Raw genomic sequence first — 25,522 nt, forward strand, 5'->3', positions numbered from 1 at the left:
CACGCGCTGCGGTGGCTGATAATCGCGCATACGCCCCGTGTGGCTGGCGCGGAAAATTAGAAAGCCTAACGTATTGTTGTTGACCAGCGCGACCCCAACCCTTACTACCTTAAAGCACCGATTGTTATCCTATATCCTCTTTTCCCCGCCCCAACGGCAGTCAAGTGGAGCAGGTGAGGTCAAAGTTCGGAATTAAGTATACGCCGCATTGTGCACCTGGACTGCGTCTGGGAACTGATGACGCGTGGTGATGGCTTATCGAGATCCGCTTAATTCGAAATGCTTTGGTTGGCGCTGCGTTGATTAGACTTTCCGTGTTTTCATGTCAAGGCACGAATTAATCGAAATTAAATTAAGCCCACGCACATTATCGAGCATTTAACGATGTAATGATTAAACAAAGGGCATTTTCAAGTACGGTTAACTTACATAATTACACCATTCTGGTGGCAGAGAAATTTAATTAATGTGCTGGAAAATCGATACATGTAACAAAAAGAGCAGGTGAATACAGAGTAAAGGTGGTTAAATCAATTTTTTATTTCAACAAAATACCTTTTATTGTTTCTCATTGAGAATTTCGATATATATGGTTACAAATCGTTCATTTTGCACACTGATATCTATAACTAAATTGAAGTGAAATTAACTGTGGCCGTTTTATGTTTACGCTGACAACGCAATTTAAAAGTGTTTTTATTTTCAGCGCCCGTCGCTTTAATGAGAGTTGAGTTCAATTAGTTTTCAAGTGTTTTCACAGTGACAAATATAATTAGCTAATTGCAATAACAGAAAATACCCGAATAACAATATTTGCATTCGGAAATTAATGCAATGCAGTTTTGTGTCCGTTATCGCTATTAAATGTTATTATCGGGCGTAATTTCGTTAAATATTACATTTGATAATTACTTGGGCACCATCTTTTATTTTTATCGTTACAGAAATATTTACGCTAGGCATAAAAATTAGCATTAAATATAGTTATAGTTTAGTTTAGAGTATGTCAGATGGGAAACCACTTTAATTCTGGATAAATGCAAAATGCTGAATGTTTCAGAAACAAAGTTTGATAACCGAACACTGAATTCTGGGACGAAAAGGCAGTAACATAAACTAATTAATGTATACATTGTACAGTTTAGCGGTCTTCCCATCTCTTATCTCTCGGCTTTACACAAATAATTACGCTTAACTATGAATTCAGTTTATATACAAGATGTTCCTTTAAAATTGGCTACTACTTAATTATCATGATTCGTCCGAACACCGATGCTTCTCCAAATGCCTGGTGATTTTTGCGTGCAGGTTGCTATAATTGATATGCAGAGTGGATAAATTCGAGCGGGGTTCGCAGCAGCTGTCGCTGATGCCGATGCCGATGTGGCAGCCACCAAAAAGCCATCGCACGACGGAACTGGCCACCATGGCCAGGAGGAGGACCAGTCGACTGCTGCGACTGCTGCCACTTGTTCGGATGGCTCTGCTCTTCTGCATCGCTGCGGGGCTCTCATCTATGGCGAACAGGACAGGACAGGAAGACAAACAGAAAGTGTGGCTATATCAGATATACAACGGGTAAAGTCCGGAGCGCTCTTACCATTGATGACATTGACCACCACGCTGGCCGCTTCCGCTGTGGTCGGCATGCACGTATAGTTGCCCGTGTCCAGGAGCTGAGCATTGGCAATGCGTAATCTGGAAAACATGGAAACCAAAGCGCAGAGAAGCTTAAGGCAAACGTGCAGCTTAATTGCGTCAACTCTGTCCCCTCCCCGATTAAATCAACTTCATCGATCAAAGCTCGGCATACCGGGCATGAAGCAACTGGAAAACTCGCACCTGACGGCACGTTAAATCGCCTCTGGCATGCCAGCTGGGAAGCTGGGGGAAAATTCCAGCACTTGAAAGTTCAACGCTCATAGCCTGTTGAATCATTAAAAAAAGAAAGACGTTTCCCTATATTCCACAACAAATTTTGTCTTTTGAACCCAAATATAAAACCAAAATTTATAAGGCAATGTAAATACTTACGAAAAATCAACAAAAAATATTTTAATATGTTGAAGTATTTAAATGTTAGATCTATGTAAACATCTCTGACATCGGTAACAAATGAAAACACAATTAAAATTATAGGGGAGAGTGGGGGAATTTCGTCACAGGGGCAATTTCGTCACCTGCAATATCTCGGAATCCATAAGTCGTAAAAATATATAATTTTTTTGTTTTAGTCCTTCTAGACGGCCAGACACAACCAATGCATTTGTTTTGCACAGAAGGCCAAAATAATTAAGCTATAATATTAAATGTGTTTTAAAAGTTCAAAAGCTACATTTAGTTCTCGACGAAATTTTTTCTGTATGCCACAATTCAAAAGGAATAAGATACACGATTTTTTATATAATACACAATGCTATAATGTGCATTTCTGCGTCAGTGATTTTTAACTTCGCGCCTAATTTCGGAAGAAAAATAATTATTTCTAAAAAAAGTACTGTCTGGGGAAATTTCGCCACCCTACGCTAAGGGTAAATTCGCACCTATTTTAAATACATATTTTTATATTTGACGAGCTGGCTAACGAACAGACTACCAGCAGCAGCAACAAATATAGGACGTCAACAAAAATGGTACGCTTGATCAGTGTAGCATATTTACAGGCGTTAAACTCCCTACATTTTTCAGGTGACGAAATTGCCCCGGTAGTGTGGTGATTTTACCCCCCTGTGTGGCGAGATTGCCCCAGTATATTGGTTTTACATTTTATTTTTTTATAAATCACCAAGGTAATTAAAAAAATAGGGGAATGTCACATTTTAAAGCTTGGTGCTAACCGCATTCAACAATAAAAATAGAAATATGATAACGTGTCTCAAGATGGACAAAAAATAGCTTTGAAAAAATGCTGACGAAATTCCCCCACTCTCCCCTACGCATGTATACTGTTATGTGAATCATGATTTCACGACACAGACGAAATAATAAAATGATGTGAGCAGGGTTGCCACTGCAGTAAATTAATTCAAAATTTAGAGGTGAGATAAAGCAGATATATTATTAGATATTTACAATAAAAAACGAAAACACACATTTTATTAGGCAACAATTCCTCATGAGTTATGGCAAAGCATATTTTTTTATTTTATTGGCCTGTTTTTCCCAAGTGTAGGCGTTCAACCCAATGCTCACCTGCTCTGCAGCTTCTCTGCCAGCGTGGACTCCATGGAGATGCGCTGCAAATCGATGGCCGCGTCGTTCGGATGGGCCACGAATGGTGTCAGTATGTAGGGCCCGCGGTACCAGTAAATTGGCCCAATATCCTGCGCCGACGTCGCCGGCTGCTTCACGAGGCATGTGAGTGTTACGCTGCTGCCCACTTTGACGTACAAGTCCGTCGGGCCGGCAATAATCGCCTTGGCATCTGGCGGCGTTACTGCGATTCGCCGTGGAACGGAATGAAACGAGCCCGAAATTGATTAATAGCATTTCTAGGCGCTCCGACACCCTCCAGGCCCCAATTATGGGGTCGGTTGGGCGCTTGGTCGCTTGGTCGCTTGGTGGGTGTGGGTGGCAACTGCATCTAATCATGCGTCCGGCAAACGCAGATTTCAATGGGCCTCAATTGATTGGGTTGAAGGTTGAGGGCCGAGCAGGGGGAATGGGATTGGAATGGGTTGGGCTCAGTTGAATTGGGTGGATTGTATTGCCGGCATTTTCAGCAGGGCCAACATGCAAACCGCCCCTAGACGAACGTGTGCATGGTCGACCGGAATACCTGGGAGGCACAAAGCAGAAGCCTAGATTTCGACTGATAATGAGCAGTGTGAGGAGCCAATTGGCTCCCCACAAATAGCCACTCCCTAAATGTATATATAACCCCCCCACCTAGGATATAAGTAATTAAATAAGGCTAGAGTTAATCTAAAATAGTATTATAAGTTAGGTTTAAGGCTACAAGGCCGCACCCGATAGTTAATAAAACTGTCATCGCCATCGATACTTGCATCGCTAGCCTGGAAGGCTTATCCCACACCAACACACACATACCAGCGCTGAAACGAGAAATTCACCACGAAAAGCGGTCACATGACCCAGCTTCGCATAAGAGCGAGCGAGAAAAACGCATGATCGCGTTGGAAATCAACCCCCGAAAACTGGCACGCGCCCATGAGGGAGAGCGAGAGGAAGATATGCCGAAGCTTCGAGAAGCCAGGAAACAGAACGGCGAGAAGTTTCGCGAAACCGAGAACTCGGAGTTCTTTGGAAGAGGTCGACTGACGCGGACAAGGAATTTAAGTGCGGAAAAGAGTGGGCGATTTTTGCCACTCCGGGAGTGAAAGACGACAGAAAACACGAGGAGAAGCCGAGCAAGCAACGTGCTCGACGTGGAAAAAACACCAGGACACCGGCGCTACCTGAAAAGCAGCGGAACACCCAGTCGTCGAGTGACGGCTGATGAGGAGAAGGACAGCGAAGAAGGACAGAGGATTCGTGGATCACAGTGGTGCCGGCCCAGGACCAGCGGCGGAGCACCCCCAGTTTACGCGCGGAAACTTTGCGTGTGTGTGTGTGTGCGGGAGCGAGACGGGTGAGTGCCAAGCCAGTGAGACCGCAACGAGTGGCCAGCGAAAAACAAGTCTGGCCAAAAGGTGCAGTATGTGCGCTTAGAAATCTCGGCAGGCCTCGATGCGGTATCGCTTAATAGAATCCGGCTATATCAGCCATAACCCTTGCTTAAATAAAATACCCAACACATGTAACCCTAATGGGACTGAAAACCTAACCTCAAAACGACAAATGCGAAACATAAAACACTGTAGCTAAATATGAAGAGCTCACATACCAAATGCGATATATACATTTAAATAAACCCAGAATACCATGAAAAACCTTAGATATATCTTTGTCAAAGCAAATCGTTAAAGAAAACTGATCAAGATCCTAATAAACAGCGAAGATTCAACTTGAAGCCTAGAAATCCCACTATATTTTCTTGCCCATACTTGAACCGCCTCGAAATGCCCTCCAACGGTACCACCCCCGATTTATTTAACCAGATATTTTGTCAGAGGTCAGGCTCAGCCGACCGCATAACTTATTCCGACAGCGAGTGCTGGCGGCTCTTCATGTAAGGCAGCCACATGGCCTAGAATTGCCAGGCGTCCCCTAATCGATTCCCTCTCGGTCTCCTCGTGGCGAGTGCCGCGAGTCAGACCCAGTACGCGCTACCGCTGACCCCTTTTGCTTTTTGTTGATGCCCAAATCAAATCGAAACGGTGTTTTATACGATAACCCGGTGGCTGACACACTACATCTCACGTCAGCCCACCGCTCATCGAAGACCCTAGTCTCAATCTTTATAAATTTGTCTGTAAAGAGATCCTGGCGTGACCGAGCTTCACCCCAGCCTAAGAAACTACTTCACAGTCTGGCGCCCGAACAGGGACTTGAGGCTTATGAATTTTAGATGATTATATGGCCTAAAGACCCATCTGGTTACTTTCCTCGATTTGTGTTTTTTGGGTACAGCCATATAAGAGCGAATTTTTGTTCAAGTGGGTACGCACGGAGAGGAATAAATATCGAGGGACATGCAAATCTAGAACCAAAATTATCAAATATATATATATAAGCAAGACACAAGCGGGAGAACTTTTACCAAAGTATACCCAAAATCAAGACCAAACATAACCAAAAAAAAAAAAAAAAAAAAAAAAAACGAGAGGTTGTCAGAGGTAACAGACCACGTGGCCAACAGAACCACGTGAGTCGCATACAGGCATAGCAAAGAGAGAAAGAGCGGGCCCTCTATAGGTGAACCAGTCAGGCCGCGAGATTTTAACAGCACAAGCTAATCTATACTCCCCACAGCGCAGCCATCTTGTCTTCGCTCTCATCGTCGTCTCTCTCACATCCACAGCAATCGACTGCAAGTACAGTCATCGGAAGCATAGAAAAGGAATCTGAAAACCACTGTCGCCGAGTCAACACATTTTTCACGGAATTTTTCCGCTACATCCAGCTTTTACATCGCCGTCGAAGAAAATCTAAATCGTCGTCTTACGCCTTATTGTGGTTGCCATCGTTCCGCTAGGCAGTTATTAATCCGTTAGCCAATAAATAAACATTTTTCGCTGTTAAATTTTGTTAAACTTTTGAGCTTCGTTTGACCCTCGTTAAAAATTTCTTTCGCCGCACCAAAAATCTGGTTTTTCTTCGTTCTCCGTTGGATTATTTTCGCAAACATGGGGGCACGTTGGATTTCGTATCTCAGGAAGCGGGAATTGGAGGCAATTCTGAAGGAGTTCGCCTTGGACGGAACAGGAAACGTGGAGGAGATGAGGAGCCGGTTGGCAGCCTTTAATAATCGTGACGATCACGTTTTGGAGATAGCCGAGCGTCTTCAGGAATGCGAATCGGAAATATTGGCCGCGATCAACGAGCGGAAGCAACGGACGCCGAGTCCAAACCCTGCGGGTCCGACTAAACTCCATGTCCCACTGGGATGCGCCAACCCCGCTGAGGCAGGTGTCGACATAGAAGTCAACACTGCCAGGCGGGATATTTCTCCCAGAAAGCTGGAAATGACAGCGGCAACTCTAGCAGAAAAGCTGAGAAACTGGGGAATCACCTTCGACGGGACAACGGACCCGATCTCGTTTATTCAACACCTCGAGGAACGAGCAACAGCTTACGAAGTCAACGTGGAGAAGATGCCGCAGGCCATCCCTGGTCTTTTGACGGACACGGCCGAACACTGGTTCAGGACAAGCCAGCTATTGGGCGAATCCTGGGCAAACTTCAAGAAGGCATTTCTTGACTTTTTCCTACCACCGAGGTATTTCCAGAGACTCGAGGATGAGATTCGTACCAGGCACCAGCGACCCGGAGAAACATTTAAGCAATACCTTGTAAACATTCGATTAATGATGCACAGAGCGGGATATAATTCAGAACAGGAGTTAGAAAGGATTTATGAAAACCTACAGTCAGACTATCAACTGTTTACCAGGAGACATGAGTTCACAACGCTGGAACAGCTGACCGCCTTGGCAGTGACTTATGAAGTCACCCGCGATCGAGACACAGGAAGTCATGCAAGGATGCTGTCTGAACTGCAGTCACCGCCGAAGAGAATCGACCAGATCCCGTCGTACTCAGGGGCGCCACCAACGGGTCGCCAAGATACAGCACGATCACCCCGATCACAGCACATTTACACCGGCCGCCGTGGTACCGGAAATAGTTCCTCGGGTGGGGAACGTGTCCATCGTGCCAAACTTCAGACTAGCCTGCAGGAATTGTGCGCAGGCTGGGCATTTTTCACACGAGTGTCGCAATCCCCGAGTTCTCTTTTGCTGGGAATGCGGTCGCCGAGGAATACGAACCAACGAGTGTTGTCGTCGCAGTCATCCGGGAAACGAGAGGAGTCTTCGTCCCCTCGGGGAGCGGCCGGAGACTGCCAGGAGGAATCCCCAGAATTAAAGGATATTTTACAAGTCCAGGCGAGCAGAATCATCGCACAAGTACAAATCGAGGGTCGACTATTTAATGCAACCATAGACACCGGAGCCAGCAGAAGCTTTGTGAGCGAAAGAGTCGTTCAACTCGTGGGCACACCACATAACGTACGGACGGTACGCACCCAAGTCAGCCTGGCCGAAGGCTCCCGCAAGGAAATAACCAAGTCACTGGTGGCGAAAGTCCAGTTGGACCAACGTTGGGTCACCTTTCCACTCCTAGTCTTACCCTCAATCCTGGAAGATGTGCTTTTGGGCATGGACTTTCTCTGCGGCGTGTCCGCCACCCTCCAATGTGGTCGCGTTTCGCTACAACTTAACCCTCTTCTCGTAGCCAGCACCAAGAGCGACTCAGTTCTGTCTCCTCTCCTCATAAATGAGTCTTCGTCAGAAGAAATCGACAACTTCGATGCCACCGTCCCAGAACTACAAAGCAACGAACCAGAGCGCAGGATGCCAGCTGCCCCAACAAACAGTATTCTAGGGCCCAGAGAGGACACAGCCGTGCGAAATAATCCATTTCGACGGAACCCGAGTTCTGTATCGGCAGAACCAGCCGAAGAAGCGCGATTGCCTTCCCCAACCAGACCAGCGAATGCATCTGATACTGGAGGAGCATTAGCAGTAATCAAAGAGACCCCAGGGCCGGAGGATCTAGAACCCTGGGTACACAAATTTCTACAGGAGGAATTGGCCAAATTTGACGGACTGACCGGAGTGTCACACATCGCCGAACACTCGATCACAATGCGGGATGATAAACCCATTAAACAACGGTATTTTCCCAAGAATCCCGCAATGCAGAGGATTATTGACGAGCAGATCGACGATTTGTTACGCAACGATTGTATAGAACCTTCTCGGAGCCCCCATAGTGCCCCTATTGTACTCGTGGGCAAGAAATCGGGAGAGATGCGACTCTGTGTTGATTTTCGGCAACTGAATGCCCACTCAATCCCCGATGCGTACCCGCTGCCCAGGATAACTCACATTCTGGAGCGGTTGCGCCACGCCAAGTACATCTCCACTCTTGACCTGAAGAGCGGATACTGGCAAATCCCCATGGCCAGGACAAGTCGCGAGTGCACTGCATTTACAGTTCCAGGAAGGGGACTGTACCACTGGAAAGTCATGCCGTTTGGTCTTCATTCAGCACCGGCCACATTCCAGCGGGCGCTCGACAGCGTAATTGGACCAGACATGGAGCCCAACGCGTTTGCGTACCTGGATGATATAATCATCATCGGGCGCACGTTAGAAGAGCATGTGCACCATCTTCGAGAGGTATTCCGACGGCTACGAAGAGCGAACCTTCGCCTCAATGCAAAGAAATGTAGTTTCTTTAAGCGCAGCCTGGTATACCTGGGGCACGTCATCAGTGAGGAAGGGATCCACACTGATCCCGACAAGATTTCGGCAGTACGGCAACTGAGTCCGCCCACTTCATGCAAGGAACTACGTAGATGTCTGGGTATCGCGTCATGGTACAGGAGGTTTGTACCCAACTTTGCCGGCATCGTACAACCCATGTCTCTGTTGTTGAAAAAAGGAAAAAAATGGCAATGGCAACAGGATCAACAAGACGCGTTCGAAGAATTGAAGCGGAAGCTCACGGAGGCACCTGTTCTCGCCTGTCCGGATTTCAATGAGAAGTTTGTCTTACAAACCGATGCCAGTGATATAGGGCTAGGAGCCGTCCTAACCCAGAATATCCAGGGAGAGGAACGCGTCATCGCATTCGCTAGCAGACGTCTCATCGCCGCTGAAGAGAACTATTCAGCCACTGAGAAGGAATGCCTGGCCATTATATGGGCCATAAGGAAGCTTAGGTGTTACATCGAAGGGTATCGATTTGAGGTGATCACGGACCATCTCGCATTAAAATGGCTCAACTCAATCGACAATCCCACCGGCCGAATCGCACGCTGGGCGTTAGAACTGCAGCAGTACCAGTTTGACGTCACCTATCGGCGCGGGAGCCAGAACATTGTCGCGGATGCGCTGTCACGACAGCCCTTGGATGTACTGCAAATGATTCAGGAGGATAAGCCTGGGTGCACATGGTATCAGCGAATGCTGAAACTCGTTCAGGACAAGCCTGAAGATTTCCCGGACTACGCGTGTGAGAACCAACAGCTATATCGGCACCGCGGAACCCGACCCGACGATGAAGACTACGTCCCTTGGAAATTGTGCGTGGCCAAGGATCATCGTCAGCGAGTGCTGTCAGAATGCCATGACCAGCCCACGGCTGGACATCTCGGAATCAGAAAGACAACAACCCGGATCGCCCAGAGGTATTACTGGCCGGGACTCTTTCGTGATGTCGCCAGGTATGTTCGCAAGTGCGACACTTGTCAACGGTTTAAGGTAAGCCAAAACAAACCAGCGGGTAAGATGTTCACCAGGCAGATCAGTGAGCCCTTTGACACTGTCTGCGCCGACTTCATTGGACCCCTTCCGCGGTCTAAGAGCGGGAACAGTATGCTGCTAGTATTTTTCGACGCCTTTTCAAAATGGGTTGAGTTAGTTCCATTAAGAAAAGCTACTTCGGCACACCTTGAGAAATCCTTTCGGGAGAGGATTTTAAATCACTTTGGGATTCCCCGTACCTTTGTTTGCGACAACGGGACCCAATTCACAAGTCGGTCTTTCAAAGCTTTCTGCAAACAGGCGGGAATGGAGATCCAGTATACGGCACCCTATACTCCGCAGCAGAACCCGACAGAGCGGGCCAATCGCACCATTAAAACTATGGTCGCCCAGTATATCGAGGATAAGCAGACGACGTGGGACGAACTGCTCCCTGAGCTGAACCTGGCTATAAACAGCAGCGTTTCTGACTCCACCGGATTCAGCCCGGCGTTTGTTATACAAGGCAGAGAGCCAAGACTCCCAGGGGCCTTGTACGACGAAGTCACGCCGGGACCAAGCCATGTTCCAAGATCACCCGTCGCGAAAGCGGAGTTGCTGCGCGACGTGTTTAAGGCGGTCCAAACAAACACTCAGCGAGCTTCGATGGATCAGCGGAAGCACTACGACCTCAGAAGGCGCGCGTGGAGACCAACTTTGGGATCACTGGTCTTTGTAAAGCAGCATCACTTGTCCAGGGCGGCGGATAACTTTGCTGCAAAGTTAGCACCCAAGTATGAGGGGCCGTACGAGGTGGTCAAATTCATTTCGGCCACGATCGTGCGTTTAAAACACACACGAACTAAACAATGCAGGACGGCATCGCTCGGAGACCTAAAGGAAGCAGTCGACGACCCGGAGACCCAGGGTCCGGTACCGGTAGAACAGGACAGCCCAGACGTAGCCAAGACTACAGAGCAGGTTTAGTGGTCGGGTGACCCTAAACTCCAATACAGAAAGCCCGCACCGCGGCCTCATCGTAGAGAAAATACACATATCAAGCCAGCGGTCGAGTGACGCTCAAAAGAACCCTGGCCGAGGCAAGAGCCAATCCACAAGGACCACTGCGAAAGGAGCCAAGTTTGAGTCAGTGGGGGCCACTTGCTGGACGGTGCGCTTTCCCAACGTCCCCACTCCCCTCAGGGGAAACTCAATGCTCCCAGTGTCCACCGTAGCTTAGCCCCTCTAACTACAAAACTAACCAAAACTAAAACGGTAACCCCCCTTTTCCACAAACTAAAACTAATAAAAGGTTATCTTCCCAACAGACATGGCAGCGGGCGACTTCCCCGACTGGAGGCACCTGGTGAGGTGCGTGGAGGAGGCCATCGGGCCGTGCCCTGGCCAGTACGCCGAGCCAAGTGACCCCACCGCCACACTGGAAGAAGCCCCCCAGCGTGGCCAAGACGCATCCGGCCCGGAACACGCCAGGGAGGCTGACGAGGCCCCCGTCATGGAAGATTTCGCGGGCCATATATGGCGGGTGCAGGACAACGGATCCAGCGCAGTCCTGGAGAGGATGGACCCTAACGGGGTCATACTCGCATACGCGGATGAGAAGGGCAGCGTCTCGGTGACTACAGCACCGACACCCCCCTTGGAGACGATCGAGGTCTCCGATGAGGAGGACCTGCGTACCACACGGGACCCCCCACCGGATGATGAGATGCCCGTCCTCGTTCCAATCGACACCCCCGGAGAGGATGCGGTGATGGGACTAGCCCTGGTCGCCACACCTCCGCCGATTGCCCATTCCGAGGCAGACCTTCCACTCATGTTCGCGAGCTGGGCCGCAGAAATGGAGTGGGAGGACCGTCTTCGCGAGCGGGAGACAGCAGCAGCCGCCCCTGTAGCCACCAAACCAGCGCTACCAGCGAAGCCACCAGCAAAGCCACCAGCCGAGGACGACAGCAACGCTAAGGGACGTCCCCAATATCCATCGCCCGACGAGGATTGGGTGTTGCCACCGCGACACTGGCGTATTCGCGTGAGCGGTGGACGAATTCCCCGCTCCCTTGTCGAGCACGTTCGCCCACAGGAGGGAACCCGACGCCGTGTGGATCGGAAGTTTCTCTTCCATGCCGGAGGGGAGGAATTCCGAGTCCACATCAACAAGAGAGATGAGATCGCCGTCTCGTCGCGTCCCCCGAAGAAGGAGGGGAATGTGAGGAGCCAATTGGCTCCCCACAAATAGCCACTCCCTAAATGTATATATAACCCCCCCACCTAGGATATAAGTAATTAAATAAGGCTAGAGTTAATCTAAAATAGTATTATAAGTTAGGTTTAAGGCTACAAGGCCGCACCCGATAGTTAATAAAACTGTCATCGCCATCGATACTTGCATCGCTAGCCTGGAAGGCTTATCCCACACCAACACACACATACCAGCGCTGAAACGAGAAATTCACCACGAAAAGCGGTCACATGACCCAGCTTCGCATAAGAGCGAGCGAGAAAAACGCATGATCGCGTTGGAAATCAACCCCCGAAAACTGGCACGCGCCCATGAGGGAGAGCGAGAGGAAGATATGCCGAAGCTTCGAGAAGCCAGGAAACAGAACGGCGAGAAGTTTCGCGAAACCGAGAACTCGGAGTTCTTTGGAAGAGGTCGACTGACGCGGACAAGGAATTTAAGTGCGGAAAAGAGTGGGCGATTTTTGCCACTCCGGGAGTGAAAGACGACAGAAAACACGAGGAGAAGCCGAGCAAGCAACGTGCTCGACGTGGAAAAAACACCAGGACACCGGCGCTACCTGAAAAGCAGCGGAACACCCAGTCGTCGAGTGACGGCTGATGAGGAGAAGGACAGCGAAGAAGGACAGAGGATTCGTGGATCACAGTGGTGCCGGCCCAGGACCAGCGGCGGAGCACCCCCAGTTTACGCGCGGAAACTTTGCGTGTGTGTGTGTGTGCGGGAGCGAGACGGGTGAGTGCCAAGCCAGTGAGACCGCAACGAGTGGCCAGCGAAAAACAAGTCTGGCCAAAAGGTGCAGTATGTGCGCTTAGAAATCTCGGCAGGCCTCGATGCGGTATCGCTTAATAGAATCCGGCTATATCAGCCATAACCCTTGCTTAAATAAAATACCCAACACATGTAACCCTAATGGGACTGAAAACCTAACCTCAAAACGACAAATGCGAAACATAAAACACTGTAGCTAAATATGAAGAGCTCACATACCAAATGCGATATATACATTTAAATAAACCCAGAATACCATGAAAAACCTTAGATATATCTTTGTCAAAGCAAATCGTTAAAGAAAACTGATCAAGATCCTAATAAACAGCGAAGATTCAACTTGAAGCCTAGAAATCCCACTATATTTTCTTGCCCATACTTGAACCGCCTCGAAATGCCCTCCAACGGTACCACCCCCGATTTATTTAACCAGATATTTTGTCAGAGGTCAGGCTCAGCCGACCGCATAACTTATTCCGACAGCGAGTGCTGGCGGCTCTTCATGTAAGGCAGCCACATGGCCTAGAATTGCCAGGCGTCCCCTAATCGATTCCCTCTCGGTCTCCTCGTGGCGAGTGCCGCGAGTCAGACCCAGTACGCGCTACCGCTGACCCCTTTTGCTTTTTGTTGATGCCCAAATCAAATCGAAACGGTGTTTTATACGATAACCCGGTGGCTGACACACTACATCTCACGTCAGCCCACCGCTCATCGAAGACCCTAGTCTCAATCTTTATAAATTTGTCTGTAAAGAGATCCTGGCGTGACCGAGCTTCACCCCAGCCTAAGAAACTACTTCACAGCAGGTACTGGGCAAACTGAGGCCGAGCAGTCTATATAGCTAGGAGCCCAGTGTTATTAGCTGGATTCAGTTCTGACTTTAATACGGACATAACGTTGAACAGAAAGCTCAGGGTTTAAATGGTATTGCCTGTACTGAATACATTTTCATATGGATTGTAATGATTAAGTTTAATACGAGTTTCGAAATCAAGCAGGTTAAATAAATTAATTTAAACTGAATTTACTTGGTGTTATTCTTCAGATCGCTTAAATTGAGTAAATCATCTTTTATTCCAAAAAAATCGAAAGCCAACACTTTAAATTGTATACTAAAATGCCAGGATGTTGTAAAAATGTTCAATGTCGTCGAATCGAATTTTCATTCTTCTGGTGAACAACAAATTTTATAGTTTTTCACAGTAGCAAACGCTTTTCCCTCGATCGTGTAAAAAGACCGAAATTAATGAAAAAACTAACACATAAAAATTTGTTGGGTTTTTGATGGCCTTGGCTTTTGGGGAACTAGCCCTTGCTACTCGTGTCCGGCCAAATCATTGACCCATTGTTTGTCGATGAAGCTGTTGGTTTTGGCTGGTGGTCTCGCATTTTACACACATTTTAAGTGTTGTTAGCCGGTTGTTATTGTGAGCCAGTCGGTGGGCCATTGGCCGATGTATTAGTAGCCCCGAAAGCGGACGTGCCATTAAATGTTGTTCCCGCATACGTATATGTTTGTACGTGTGGCTTTTCTAATATGGGCGATGGGTTCTCGGGAGGAGGGATCAGCCCGCCAGCTGCCGCAGACAGAGACAAATGTGTGGGGGGAGGACCCAGCCTCCAGCCTCCTGTTACCACCACCACTTCCCCGTTATAGGCACTGAAAATTGGTTTAATGTTTTTTCCGTGCGTCGACCGACCGTTTTTGGCCAACACAGCAGGCAGTCAACAAAGTCAAATGTTGACGTTGTTAATGATGTGCGGGGCGGAGCAGAGGGCCGACTCGACCAGGATGGGTTGGCGGGCAGTGGGTCATGAAAGCGGATTTCGGAGCACCCAAACAACTGAGCAGCCGGAGCACACACTGCAGTGGATTCGGCGGCGAGAGAGCGATTCAGTTAGTTAGTTAACTAGGCATTAGTGTAGCCCATTGACACCCTCGTAGATAGCGTCTTAAGTGCCAATGCCTTGCTGAGATTGGAAATTCGAGGAATAAGCACGCGTAAATGTTTACTATTTTATGCAGGGGTCGACATCCTTTCATTGCTACAGCTCGATACATGAATTTTTCTTAAGGAAGGTCAAATCTCCCGATGAAGTTAATCAGTAAAATCGATTTAATACTAAATGTATTTTGTAAAACCTATATTTTAATTTATTATACCAAAATTTTTTTCGAATTTGTCTCTATAAGTCTTATAAACAGTATCGAATGCCAATGGTAAGATAGTTTATAAACGCCACGAGTTATTCATTAAAAACCTATAACATATTTCTCATTTTACATCATTAAACCAAAATAATATATTTCCAAGTGCTATATTTTAACCTTCTATATTAATGTCCCTGAGAATTAAATAAGCTGAATATTATCATCGTAATAAACTCCACTGCTATTATTTCCAACTTCTTAATTCCTGATTCCGGCATAAATCAGGGTAAAATATTTCCTTTGGCGCTTTACGTGATTCGCGTGACGACAGCGTAAATATTTCTATCACGATCTCATCGCAGTCGAGCGTTTCAGGCGGTGCAAATCATTAGCATAAATTCCTTAACTTGGCAGCGCCGGTCGCTTGAGTTTCTCCTTTTCCAGGGAACAACATGTCTGTCGGCTTCCTGTCGCCGATGAGCTCCACTCTCCGAAAGGAGCACGGCGAAGGATTACAACATCCGCAGTGCAGTTCCCGGGCGGGCAGGATGTTTTCCACCGCCAGGTTGCAGGCTAGCAGCGGCGGAAGCTGAAACGCTGATATGACTTCGGCTTTTGATGAGATTTACACCCTTTGACTCCAGTTCGTTATAAACTGGAGGCATGCAGCTTGCCGGTGGCAGGCAATTTGTTCCCGGCTGCCTTTTATCCTTTATCAACGGGGGTTACGCGCCCATTTAAGACGGATTTTCAACGGGTACTTAATTGAAAAAAAAATTCTTCGAAGGCTTAACTTAGCTTCATATTAATTTCTAGTTATTATTAGGTCCGAAATATAAATAATTTACCTGTAGTGCGATTAAAAAATATTTATAGCGAATAAATATAAAACAATGTAAAAAGTCACAAAACATTAAACTTTGTGCAGATTTACTGGTCGATCCCAAGAAAACATTGAACTAGAAACTAAACCAATCACTGCCAAAGTAGCAAACTCCGCCCGATTATTTCAATTAACTTTCACGCTGGTCAAACAAAACTTTCCGAGGACGACAAACGAGGAGACTAACTGCGAGGGACGTCGGGCAATCCGGGGACTCCCGCCATGGAGAATACTTTCTTGCTCGCTTGGCTGCCCTGGCACGGCGAAAAAGTTTCAAATCAATTTTACGTACATGAATGAAACATGAACGTGCATGCTTTGTGAAGCAATTTATAGCAACACACAGCCACAAACAAACAGGCTATCGCATCCTATCCCCCGACTTACCGACCAACCCGACTTGCCTCGGATCGCAAGCGGAAATCCATTGTAGAAAACTTGTGAAATGGCAGAACAATGAGACAAAAAGAGGGTTCGTGGTTCACTTCAAGGCAGGGCGTACCGCACAACAGCAAAAAAAAACCCCATCCCCCCTAACACCTCTCGCCAGTTCCAGTTCTCTAGTGTGTATTACAACAGCCAGCATATGAATTTAGTATTGAATTTAAATGCAAATTGCGTTTGCATGCAAAGCGTGTAGAAAAATAGACAAGCCGAACTTCGTGGCGAGAAGGGTGCTGTGGGGTGGGGGTGGGGGTGTAGGTTTTAAGGGGGCTGGCAGGTGCCAACAGTTGTTATTCCACAGTCTGACCTACAGAGCATCCACTTCACCTTTAAATCCTAACCCTCTAACACTTGCAAATGCCAGCCTCTATGCATACTAAAAACAGGAATATTTGATCAATTTATTTGTGGTTATTTTTACCTAAACGAGTCTCTGGGTCTTTCCCTCGTCTCTGTTTTATTTTATGTTATAAACTTAGAATGCTTTCTAAAAATATTTGGGAAAATGACTACTTATTAATGCGATTTTGACAAATTTAAATTGTAATACTTTTCGAAATCGTTACTTACAAAATTTAATTTGAACTTTATGGGAATTAAATTACTACCGAATTATATACTACAAAAAATAACATTACATTTTTTAATAGGTTAGTGTAAAAGCATAAAATGTAGTATTAAATTTCCTATCGACCCATACCATTTACATTAAGTTTCCAGACTCTTTCAATCAACAAATAAAATCTCTTTCCCTTAATGGCAAGAATGTCCTCGATGGCAGGGATAAACCATTATGACGTACGGGCAGAGCCATTTCCATATAACGAAGGAGGAACTTTTGCCGCACCCATAGCACTGCCAGTAGATCTGGCCAAACCCTCAGAAACTGGCAAAGTTTACGGCCAATTTACAAAGCCCTGCGCCGGAGTGAAATGCAGAGTGTATAAAAAGTTGCCATTGCAGGCAGGTCGTGCGAATGCCAGCAACTCGCTGACAATGCGTATGCATCTGGTGGAGGTAGGATTGCTGCGGGGGGGTGGGGAGGATCCTGGAGCCAGGACTTGGGGGGAAATGGAGCGGACAGGGCTGCCTTACTCACCTATGACATTCAGGCGGAATGCCATCGAAATCTTTGGCTCCGTATTCACTTGGCATTCGTAGATGCCGCTGTCACGTGGCTGGGCATATTTCACATGCAATGTCCAGTCCTTGGAGTCGGCGGTCCGCACCACCTGCTCGGGTTAGAGGGAGACGGTTGCACAGAGCGGGAAGGAGACAGAGACAGAGAGATAGAGCGGGTGAAACAGGATGCCAAGATAAATCGTCGCTGGGGTGTGGGTGTGTGGGCCCGAGTCCTTGGCAAATTTAATCAATGCATACAAGTTGCTTGGCCCGAATTGCATACGCAATTAAGATGACTTTGCTTACAAGCCCGCCGGACATTTAATAAGCTACCTGGGCCAAACGTGGAGATTGCGAAGGGGACGATAACTTTGGCCCAGATTACGTATACGCACCTTGAAACGCTCATCAGATGTGTAGGTCAAAATGCCTGCAGTCAGAATGTGCAAATCGCGTTTTCTTATCCAGGATACCTGCAATAGAATCAAAAAAAGGGACACCAAATGCTGTTAGTGCCAGTGCTTAAGTCAATTTTAAACAAGAAAGGAAGCTAGCTTCGGCCAGCCGAAGCTTATATACCCTTGCAGATCATTCCTATTAATTAACAAATTCCTATTAATATCCTAGAGTAGAAGATAATACAATAAAAACCAAAGAAGCTAGAATTTATTTCCTATTACTTTTCCATTAATTTTCCGATCATTCCTATGGCAGCTATATGATATAGTAGTCCGATTTTTAAAATAATTAATTCGAAATTCAGAAATATTTAAAAAATAACATCCCCAAAAGTAGAAGGTAATATTTCAAAAAACACCGAAGCTAGAATTTTTTAAAGTTTTTTTTATCCGATCCTTCCTATGGGAGCTATAAGATATAGTTGTCCGATCCGGTTCCGACATATATACTACCTGCAATAGAAAGAAGACTTTTGCGAAAGTTTCGTTCCGATAGCTCAAAAACTGAGAGACTAGTTTGCGTAGAAACAGACAGACGGACAGACGGACAGACGGTCAGACGGACAGACGGACAGACGGACGGACAGACGGACAGACGGACGGACAGACGGACAGACGGACATGGCTAGATCGACTCGTCTTGTGATGCTGATCAAGAATATATATACTTTATGGGGTCGGAAACGTCTCCTTCACTGCGTTGCAAACTTCTGACTGAAATCATAATACCCTCTGCAAGGGTATAAAAATTGCCTCCGGTCCTGCCACTTGGCTGCTTAGGAACTCGTTCGTCGAGAGCTCCGAGTCCCAAGTATAGATACGAAAATTTAATAAACCAAGCGGCAAAATGAACTAAGCAGCCAACTCTTAAACCTGCTGAAGGTTACTGCAAATACAGTGGGTCCTGGCAAAAGTGAAAAGATGTCACCTTACTTTTCAAACCTGATTACAAATTTAAAGAGTGCCTGAGAAAAAGCCATTCCTTTTTCGGGGAATTTAATCGGATCCGATATTCAACTGAAATCGATTGCATAAGACAATCACATCGAACTGAGGCATTAACTCCCCAATGGTTAAAAAAAGTTAACGATCTTAACTTAAAGTAGATTTCACCGTATCTTATGCCAAGTACATTTTTTATATTCAGTCAGCGCGAGAAGCACGAAAAAGGAGCAGATGGGGAAGAAAAATGGAGACAAGTGCGTGCCCAAAATGTCAGCAGCTTAAAGTTGCCAAAAGCCCCGCAAAATACCAGGCGAATTGAAAGGAATCCTGCCGCTACTGCAGCAGGCAAAAAGTAATCTCCCAGACGGCCGCGGGCAAACAAAACTTTTCGGAGCCCCAAAAGACGCAGAACAAAAAATGGCAGGGGGAAAGGCGAGAAAAACCAGGCAAAATATAAACGAAACTAAAAGTGTCAAAGTGGCGAAAGGGAACAGCATCTCAGACGAGCTCGCGGGAAATAGATGGACCCACAAGGTGGGCGATAGTAAATCTGGATCAGAACACGCTGCTAGTGAGCAGGAGATGGATGGTGATTGCGAAGGATGGTGAGCTCGGACTTGAAAGTGGCGGAATCCAAAAAAACTCTCGGAAAAATAAAACTCAAGGAAACGAGATTAATACTAAAACAAACACCTACCAAATTTTCCTTAATAATCCAAAACATCTTTAATATTTTCGTTACAAACATGCTTAAACTTAAAACAAATAAAAAATAAAATCGTACAAAACCTCTAACCTGCTTCGAGTTTCTTAAGAAAATAAATCTACTTTATTTCCTTATTTTTGAAAATTTATGAACCATTTTAAATCTTAAAGGGGCTTTCGTCACTAGTTTCCAAACTTGCTTAGAGATTTTTCGGTCAGATTTAATTAAGTACAGGACAGACTTATACAAACTCGAACACAATATACCCTGGAATTTGAAGGGAACGTGTATATTAAACTCAAAGAAAAAGAAAATAGGGGAAGTGAAGGAAAACAAAACGAGTTCGCAAAGTAAACTCGGCATTGGTCAAAGGGCAGACTGGAGGGTTTGAAGGCGGAACGCACAAACTTTGTCATTGAACCGGCAAAACAAGGGTGGCTGAGAACCGAGAGATGGCGACGAAAGCGATGGAAAGACGTTGCTCGGAAAACTGCATGGAAAAAGTTAGCGCTAACTTGATTTTCAGCTTGACTGACGATCCAAATATTTTCCTTAAAAATGCATTAAAATGAAAATCCGCCAGAGAAAAATCTATTCAATGATAAGCTGGTAAATGCAATCACTTGACTCACTCACCGATTTATCTCCCAGATTGTCGACGCGGCAGTTGATGGCCGCTGTGTGTCCCGTCCTGGTCGTAATGTTCCTGGGCATTCCGAAGTCAAAGAGGGGCGGCGGATAGGTGGTCTCATCTGGCTGCTGCTCCTCGGCCTCCTGGTCGTCGTCCAGGGAATTTCCGAACTGGGGAAACTTGCTATTGACCGATGCAATGTAAACGTAATCATTATCAACGCTCGATGGCGCGGAAACTATGGGCAACAGGTTGTTATTGCTGTCCACGATATTAGCTGAAGAGAAAAAGCGAGAAAAGGTGCTTAGAAACATAAATAAACATGGTAGTAAAAAACATTAATAGCTTAATTTATAGGTCTACAAAATTCCATTCTTCATGTGCCTTGAATTCTCAACCACTAATCCATTCGTATTACATATTGTGATTCCAGTTTCACAACTACTCTTTTCAACACAAAGTGGCAAATAAGCTATGGCCAAAAAATAAAGATAAATATAAACCGTTTACAGAACCACGCAAAACTACTTTTTCAACTTATACTTTAAAGGGTCGGGTCAAAAAAGGGATAGAAGAACGACCCTTATTGTCTGGACAGCGGAAAGGAATAGTTCAAAAGGGAGAACATTAATTAAATGCCACTCAATGCTCAGTGAAAATGTTCTCTTCCTCAGAGCCAGGAACTATATTACTGAGCTGTGCACAAGTGGGTGTGCACACTCGAATTTATTTCAAAAATTCACGATGACATACCATTTTACGGCTCGTTAAAATGTAAGGACAAAAAGCGGGAGAGCAATTAAACTAAAACAATGGGGATATTTCCCATAATAATTATATATCACACATGGCAAGCAATAAAACGATTTCCGTACTAGTTGAAGTCAGAGGACGCAGCTGAACAATGGAAATAGTTTTTAATTAAAACAAACGCTTGCTTTTAATGCCTTAAATGATTTCTCTGGAGAAACCCACCAAAAACCATGAAGCGAAATCATCAAAGCCAAACATAAAACTCATTTCCCCTTGTTGATGAGCTCAGGAAGAGAGCACTTAGGAATCCCGACCAATAAAAAAAACGAAAAGAGCAGTTAAAACCTATCATATTTCTCCGGCCAAACGAGCCGATTCAACTTTGAGGATACTTATGTATGTGAGTTCATGACACCTGTATTCAAACTTATGCTGTTTCAGTACTCTCATTGCCAAACCGCAACGTGCTCGGTTCAGCAAAGTTCAAAGTTCGCCCCGACAAACGCGTATAAATTATAAATCACTCAGCAGCAGCAACTATGCAGCGCACTGCGTCACGGACTATCTTCATTCCCCGTGAACTGCAATCCACACCTCACGTGCGGCACACCCATGCATTCGCACCTCGTGGCGAAGAGCGAAAAATCATGTTTTCTGCATTTGAATTTATTTGACATTTTAATGAGCGCATAATGGCGACGCGACTCGCTTGCTGATAATGGCCATGTAGTCGACGGCTCGCAAACTGGCAAAAGCTGACTTCCACCCACCACATATAGCATATACCATCCACCTCCACATCCACATCCTAGTCCACTTCCTCCTGTCAGTCACTGCTTCCAATCTCTAACTGGGTCACTCACTTTTGCCGGCTGCACTTGAATCTTTTAGGCCATTGGGGTGGCACTTGTGCATGTTAGACACAAAAATCTAAATTATTTAAGTGCCCACCCCCCACACAGGCACACCCATGCATGCATATGTGAGGGAGGGGGCGAAATAGCCACATGCAGATACAGCGATTTACAGTGGGCCACAGGTCAGTGGTATCCATTTGTCTTATTAAAAGAAACCCATTAGCCAAGGCTGTTGTATTCAATTTTAATCATATTTATTCAAATAACCCGCCACCTAATTCTAGGATTTGCCTGATAAAAATAAAATAAATATTACACCCAAAAAAACTTGATATGAAACGATGGTCAATTTGATATTATGTGGTATCAATTTTGACTTAATATGCGGCATATTAAGTCGATATGCTCCCACTATTTTAGAATTGAGAGAATTAGCTCTTGCTCCCACTCACGTAATATAAGTGAATATGCATAGCTCTTTTTTTCCGATGCCTAAAAAATTATTTAGGGTGTTCAATTGCGTTGCAAACTTTGTAAAGTGTAAAAGTGTAAATCAATTCCAACAACAATTTCTATACAAAATAGTTTTAAAGGCCTACTTTTGAAAACTATTTTGTATAGAAATTGTTGTTGGAATTGATTTACACTTTTACACTTTACAAAGTTTGCAACGCAATTGAACACCCTAATTGTATTATTTTAAATGAATACAAAAACCGAAAAAGACGTAATTATTATAATGGAAATGAAAAGAAAGTTTCATTCGGACAATGCTCACTGTAAAATATGCGGCAAAAGAACTCTCCGCTTTTATGGAAAAGTAGTCTAAACATGGAAAAAAACTGGCAAAAAATAAAACTAGAAACGAAATGCCAAAGTGAGTGCAGCACTTTTTGCAGCTGCAGCCTGCGCTCCTTTCTTCTCTTGTTGCTGTTGTTTTTTCTTGCTGTTGTTGCAGTCCTGTACACACACACAGATACACTTTCAGTTTTGGCATCATTTAGATGCTCGTGGAGCAACTGATGCAAATTTAATTTGGACACCTCGCAAAAAAAGCGGCGCATGCGAGTGCCTCTAAAGAGGGGGCAAAAGCGAAAAAAGAGGTGCCCAGGATGAGTTCGGGTGGGAATCGGGACGGGGACTGGGGATGGGGCAACTATCTGGTGGCATAACTTGCACTTGAGTGTGTGTGAACTGCAACTAATGATGTTGCAGGCACTCGCATGCGGCTTTTTGATTTAACGATCGAGCGCAGTTCGCGTTTTTTCCAACTCTTTGTGTTGATTCCCCCAAAAATGTTGAGTTCAGTAGCGGAGGAGCTTAATGGCTCGGTTTGGTTGGTTACCCGCACCCGATTGCTGCGGTTGATGGCCGCCGTCCTCTCGTTTTTTCCACGCTGCTGTCATAAACTTCATGCTTTGTTTCCGACAAGGTATATTTTTATTCGCTTTAACTGCTGCGAAAATACCAACAGCAGGCAAAAAGTATTTCACCTCCTAAGAGGGGTCATAAAAGACAAATAAAGCCTTCAGTCAACCAACAAAAAAAAGGCGTTGATTGTCCCTGAAATCGATCTTCTGCAGACGGAAAATCGGCTTTTCTTTTGAGTGCTAAGATTAATTTGGCGCCCCTAAGTTAGAGACGATTTTACTTCTCGGCTTTAGTGTAAATATTTAAGCCGATTTTACGCTGACAAGATTTTCGTGATAATAGACAGAATATTTTCAAAGGTGCACCAGACTGCGTATAATAGTGTCATTATTGCCCATTGAAAAGAGAAACATTTTGTAGTTGAACAAAAACCAATGGTGACACAGGGCAAAAGGATAACAATTTTACTTATTTAAAAAATATTTCGGTATAACGTAAAATAGTATACAATTATACAAATTAAACATTCTATAAGTAAAGATACAAAATATCTTAGTTCCTCATCCCTTCAAAAACTATATGGTTTTTTCGAGGGCAACATCTGATTAAATCTTAAAATCTTTAACTTCGAATAAACCCAAGCAAAAGCCCTTTAGCACTTGGCTTTAAACACTTTAAACACATTTTCCTCGGGGGAGTTGCTAAAAAAAGAAAAGGGCTTTTGAAAAATTCAATAAGCAGCCCGTTCTATCAATGTCCTCGAGGAGGTTTCTAGTTGTCTGTCTGTGCCGTCGTCACTGGCGAGTGGGTGTGTGGGGAATATTTATTAAAATCGTTGTTCACAATTTTTATTTAGCATATCAAAAGGCGTCCGTGGGCTGTTTCCCAACATTCTTGTGCGGAAACATGTCCCAGAGGTTTTCCATTTATTTTTCTTGCTCCCTTCTTTGGATATATTTGTTTAAGCGGAGTATCATTTCGCCACCGGCCAGCCAAACATATTTGCGGCTTAGGCCCATTGAAGTTGACGGTGGCCAAAGCAAATGGGCCTGCGGCCAGGGAATCTCTGCTAAATGGACACAGCCGAGATGGCCCAAGATTGTACGGCCTGCCTAGAATACCGCATACATACTGCATAAAACATCCGCTCGCGACATTCAGTCGCTTGGTGGACTGTGCAACGTGTTGAAGTTGAAAGTGCACCATCGCCAAAGGCTGTTGGCAAATGTCTCGCTCTCATGAATTTCTATGTGGCAGGAAGATTAATGTCCTCAGTTCTCACAGACAGCTCCTGCAAAGGCGTCGAAAGAACATAATGGCTCATGGAGGCAAAGTGGAGCGTTACTTCACAAATGGCCAATGGCTATTAATTGCCAAGAGTTATAGGTTCACTTGAAAATTTAGTTTTATGTTTCTAAAAAAATCTAAGACAAGTTTTAAAATTTGATAGGCATTTTGAAAAATCATCCAAACATTTTATATTTTGATTGAAATTGCTAAAAACAAATAAGTAATATTGGTAATATTAATTTTAAGGGTCTTATGTAAACATCGGGATCAAACGATTTTTATATTCTGGTCGGAGCATTTACCAAAGAGTATATTGTATTCGAGGAAATGTATGTAACAGGGGAGAAGAAAGCTTTTGCGACCTTATAAAGTATATATCTATTCCATTTCCGTCTGTCTGTCTGTCCGCATAAACCGTTGGATCTCTGAAACTACAAATACTAGAAAGTTGGGATTAACCACACATATTCTTGGGCTTCCTACGGAACGCAACTTTGTTTAAACTGAGCGCTACGCCAAATTTTTAAAGATTTCGGAAAAGTATAAGTTTAATTTTGTTGTGTTTGTTGTAGAAATGTTGAAGAAATTTATTAAATCTGACTATTCATTTAAGCGTTATGAGCGAACAACGGAACTCAAGCAATGTAAGCAGTCGCTTTGCTGCATGCAAATCTCCATCTTCCTTGCACTTCCTTTAGCTGAGTAACGGGTATCTGATAGTCGAAGTACTCGACTATAGAGTTCTCTCTTGTTATACCCTTTACTCGAAGAGTAGAAGGGTATATTGTATTCGTGCAAAAGTATGTAACAGGAAGAAGGAAACTTTCCGACCCCATAAAGTATATATGGACACTTCCAAAAAAAAGTCCACCAAGCCAAAAACCTTGAAACTTGAATAAAACATATTTCCACATGATTTTGCCCCGATATTAGTTTCTAATTACAAATTTGGAGTATAGTTTGATTATTTTTATGACAAACCCGACCAATATACGCAAAAATCAGTTTTT

At 45.0% G+C, this 25,522-nt stretch overlaps 2 protein-coding genes across 6 annotated transcripts in view; one reads left to right on the forward strand and one right to left on the reverse strand.

Moving 5' to 3' along the window:
* Positions 1-578: 578 nt before the first annotated feature.
* The window catches only part of dpr2 (defective proboscis extension response 2), a 57,323-nt gene continuing 32,379 nt past the window's right edge, over positions 579-25,522 (reverse strand). For 4 of the 5 annotated variants that reach the window (XM_044393504.2, XM_070211834.1, XM_070211833.1 and 1 more), the window contains exons 3-8: positions 20,247-20,518; positions 17,897-17,974; positions 17,479-17,611; positions 3,193-3,436; positions 1,601-1,698; positions 593-1,514 (exon numbers count right to left, since the gene is read on the reverse strand). In XM_044393504.2, the coding sequence (XP_044249439.1) occupies positions 1,252-1,514; positions 1,601-1,698; positions 3,193-3,436; positions 17,479-17,611; positions 17,897-17,974; positions 20,247-20,518 (1,088 nt within the window). In that variant the 3' untranslated portion in view covers positions 593-1,251. Of the gene's footprint in view, positions 1,515-1,600; positions 1,699-3,192; positions 3,437-17,478; positions 17,612-17,896; positions 17,975-20,246; positions 20,519-25,522 lie in introns of all 5 variants that reach the window. The other variant, XM_070211836.1, reaches the window with a different exon arrangement.
* Positions 11,194-25,522, forward strand: part of LOC138912049 (uncharacterized) — a 43,228-nt gene continuing 28,899 nt past the window's right edge. Inside the window, exon 1 of the mRNA XM_070211837.1 lies at positions 11,194-12,864. Coding sequence (XP_070067938.1) covers positions 11,206-12,129 — 924 coding nt within the window. The 5' untranslated portion in view covers positions 11,194-11,205 and the 3' untranslated portion in view covers positions 12,130-12,864. The remainder of the gene's footprint in view (positions 12,865-25,522) is intronic.

The sequence above is a fragment of the Drosophila takahashii genome, chromosome 2L (genome assembly GCF_030179915.1).
Source record: "Drosophila takahashii strain IR98-3 E-12201 chromosome 2L, DtakHiC1v2, whole genome shotgun sequence".
Classification (NCBI taxonomy): Eukaryota; Metazoa; Arthropoda; class Insecta; order Diptera; family Drosophilidae; genus Drosophila; species Drosophila takahashii.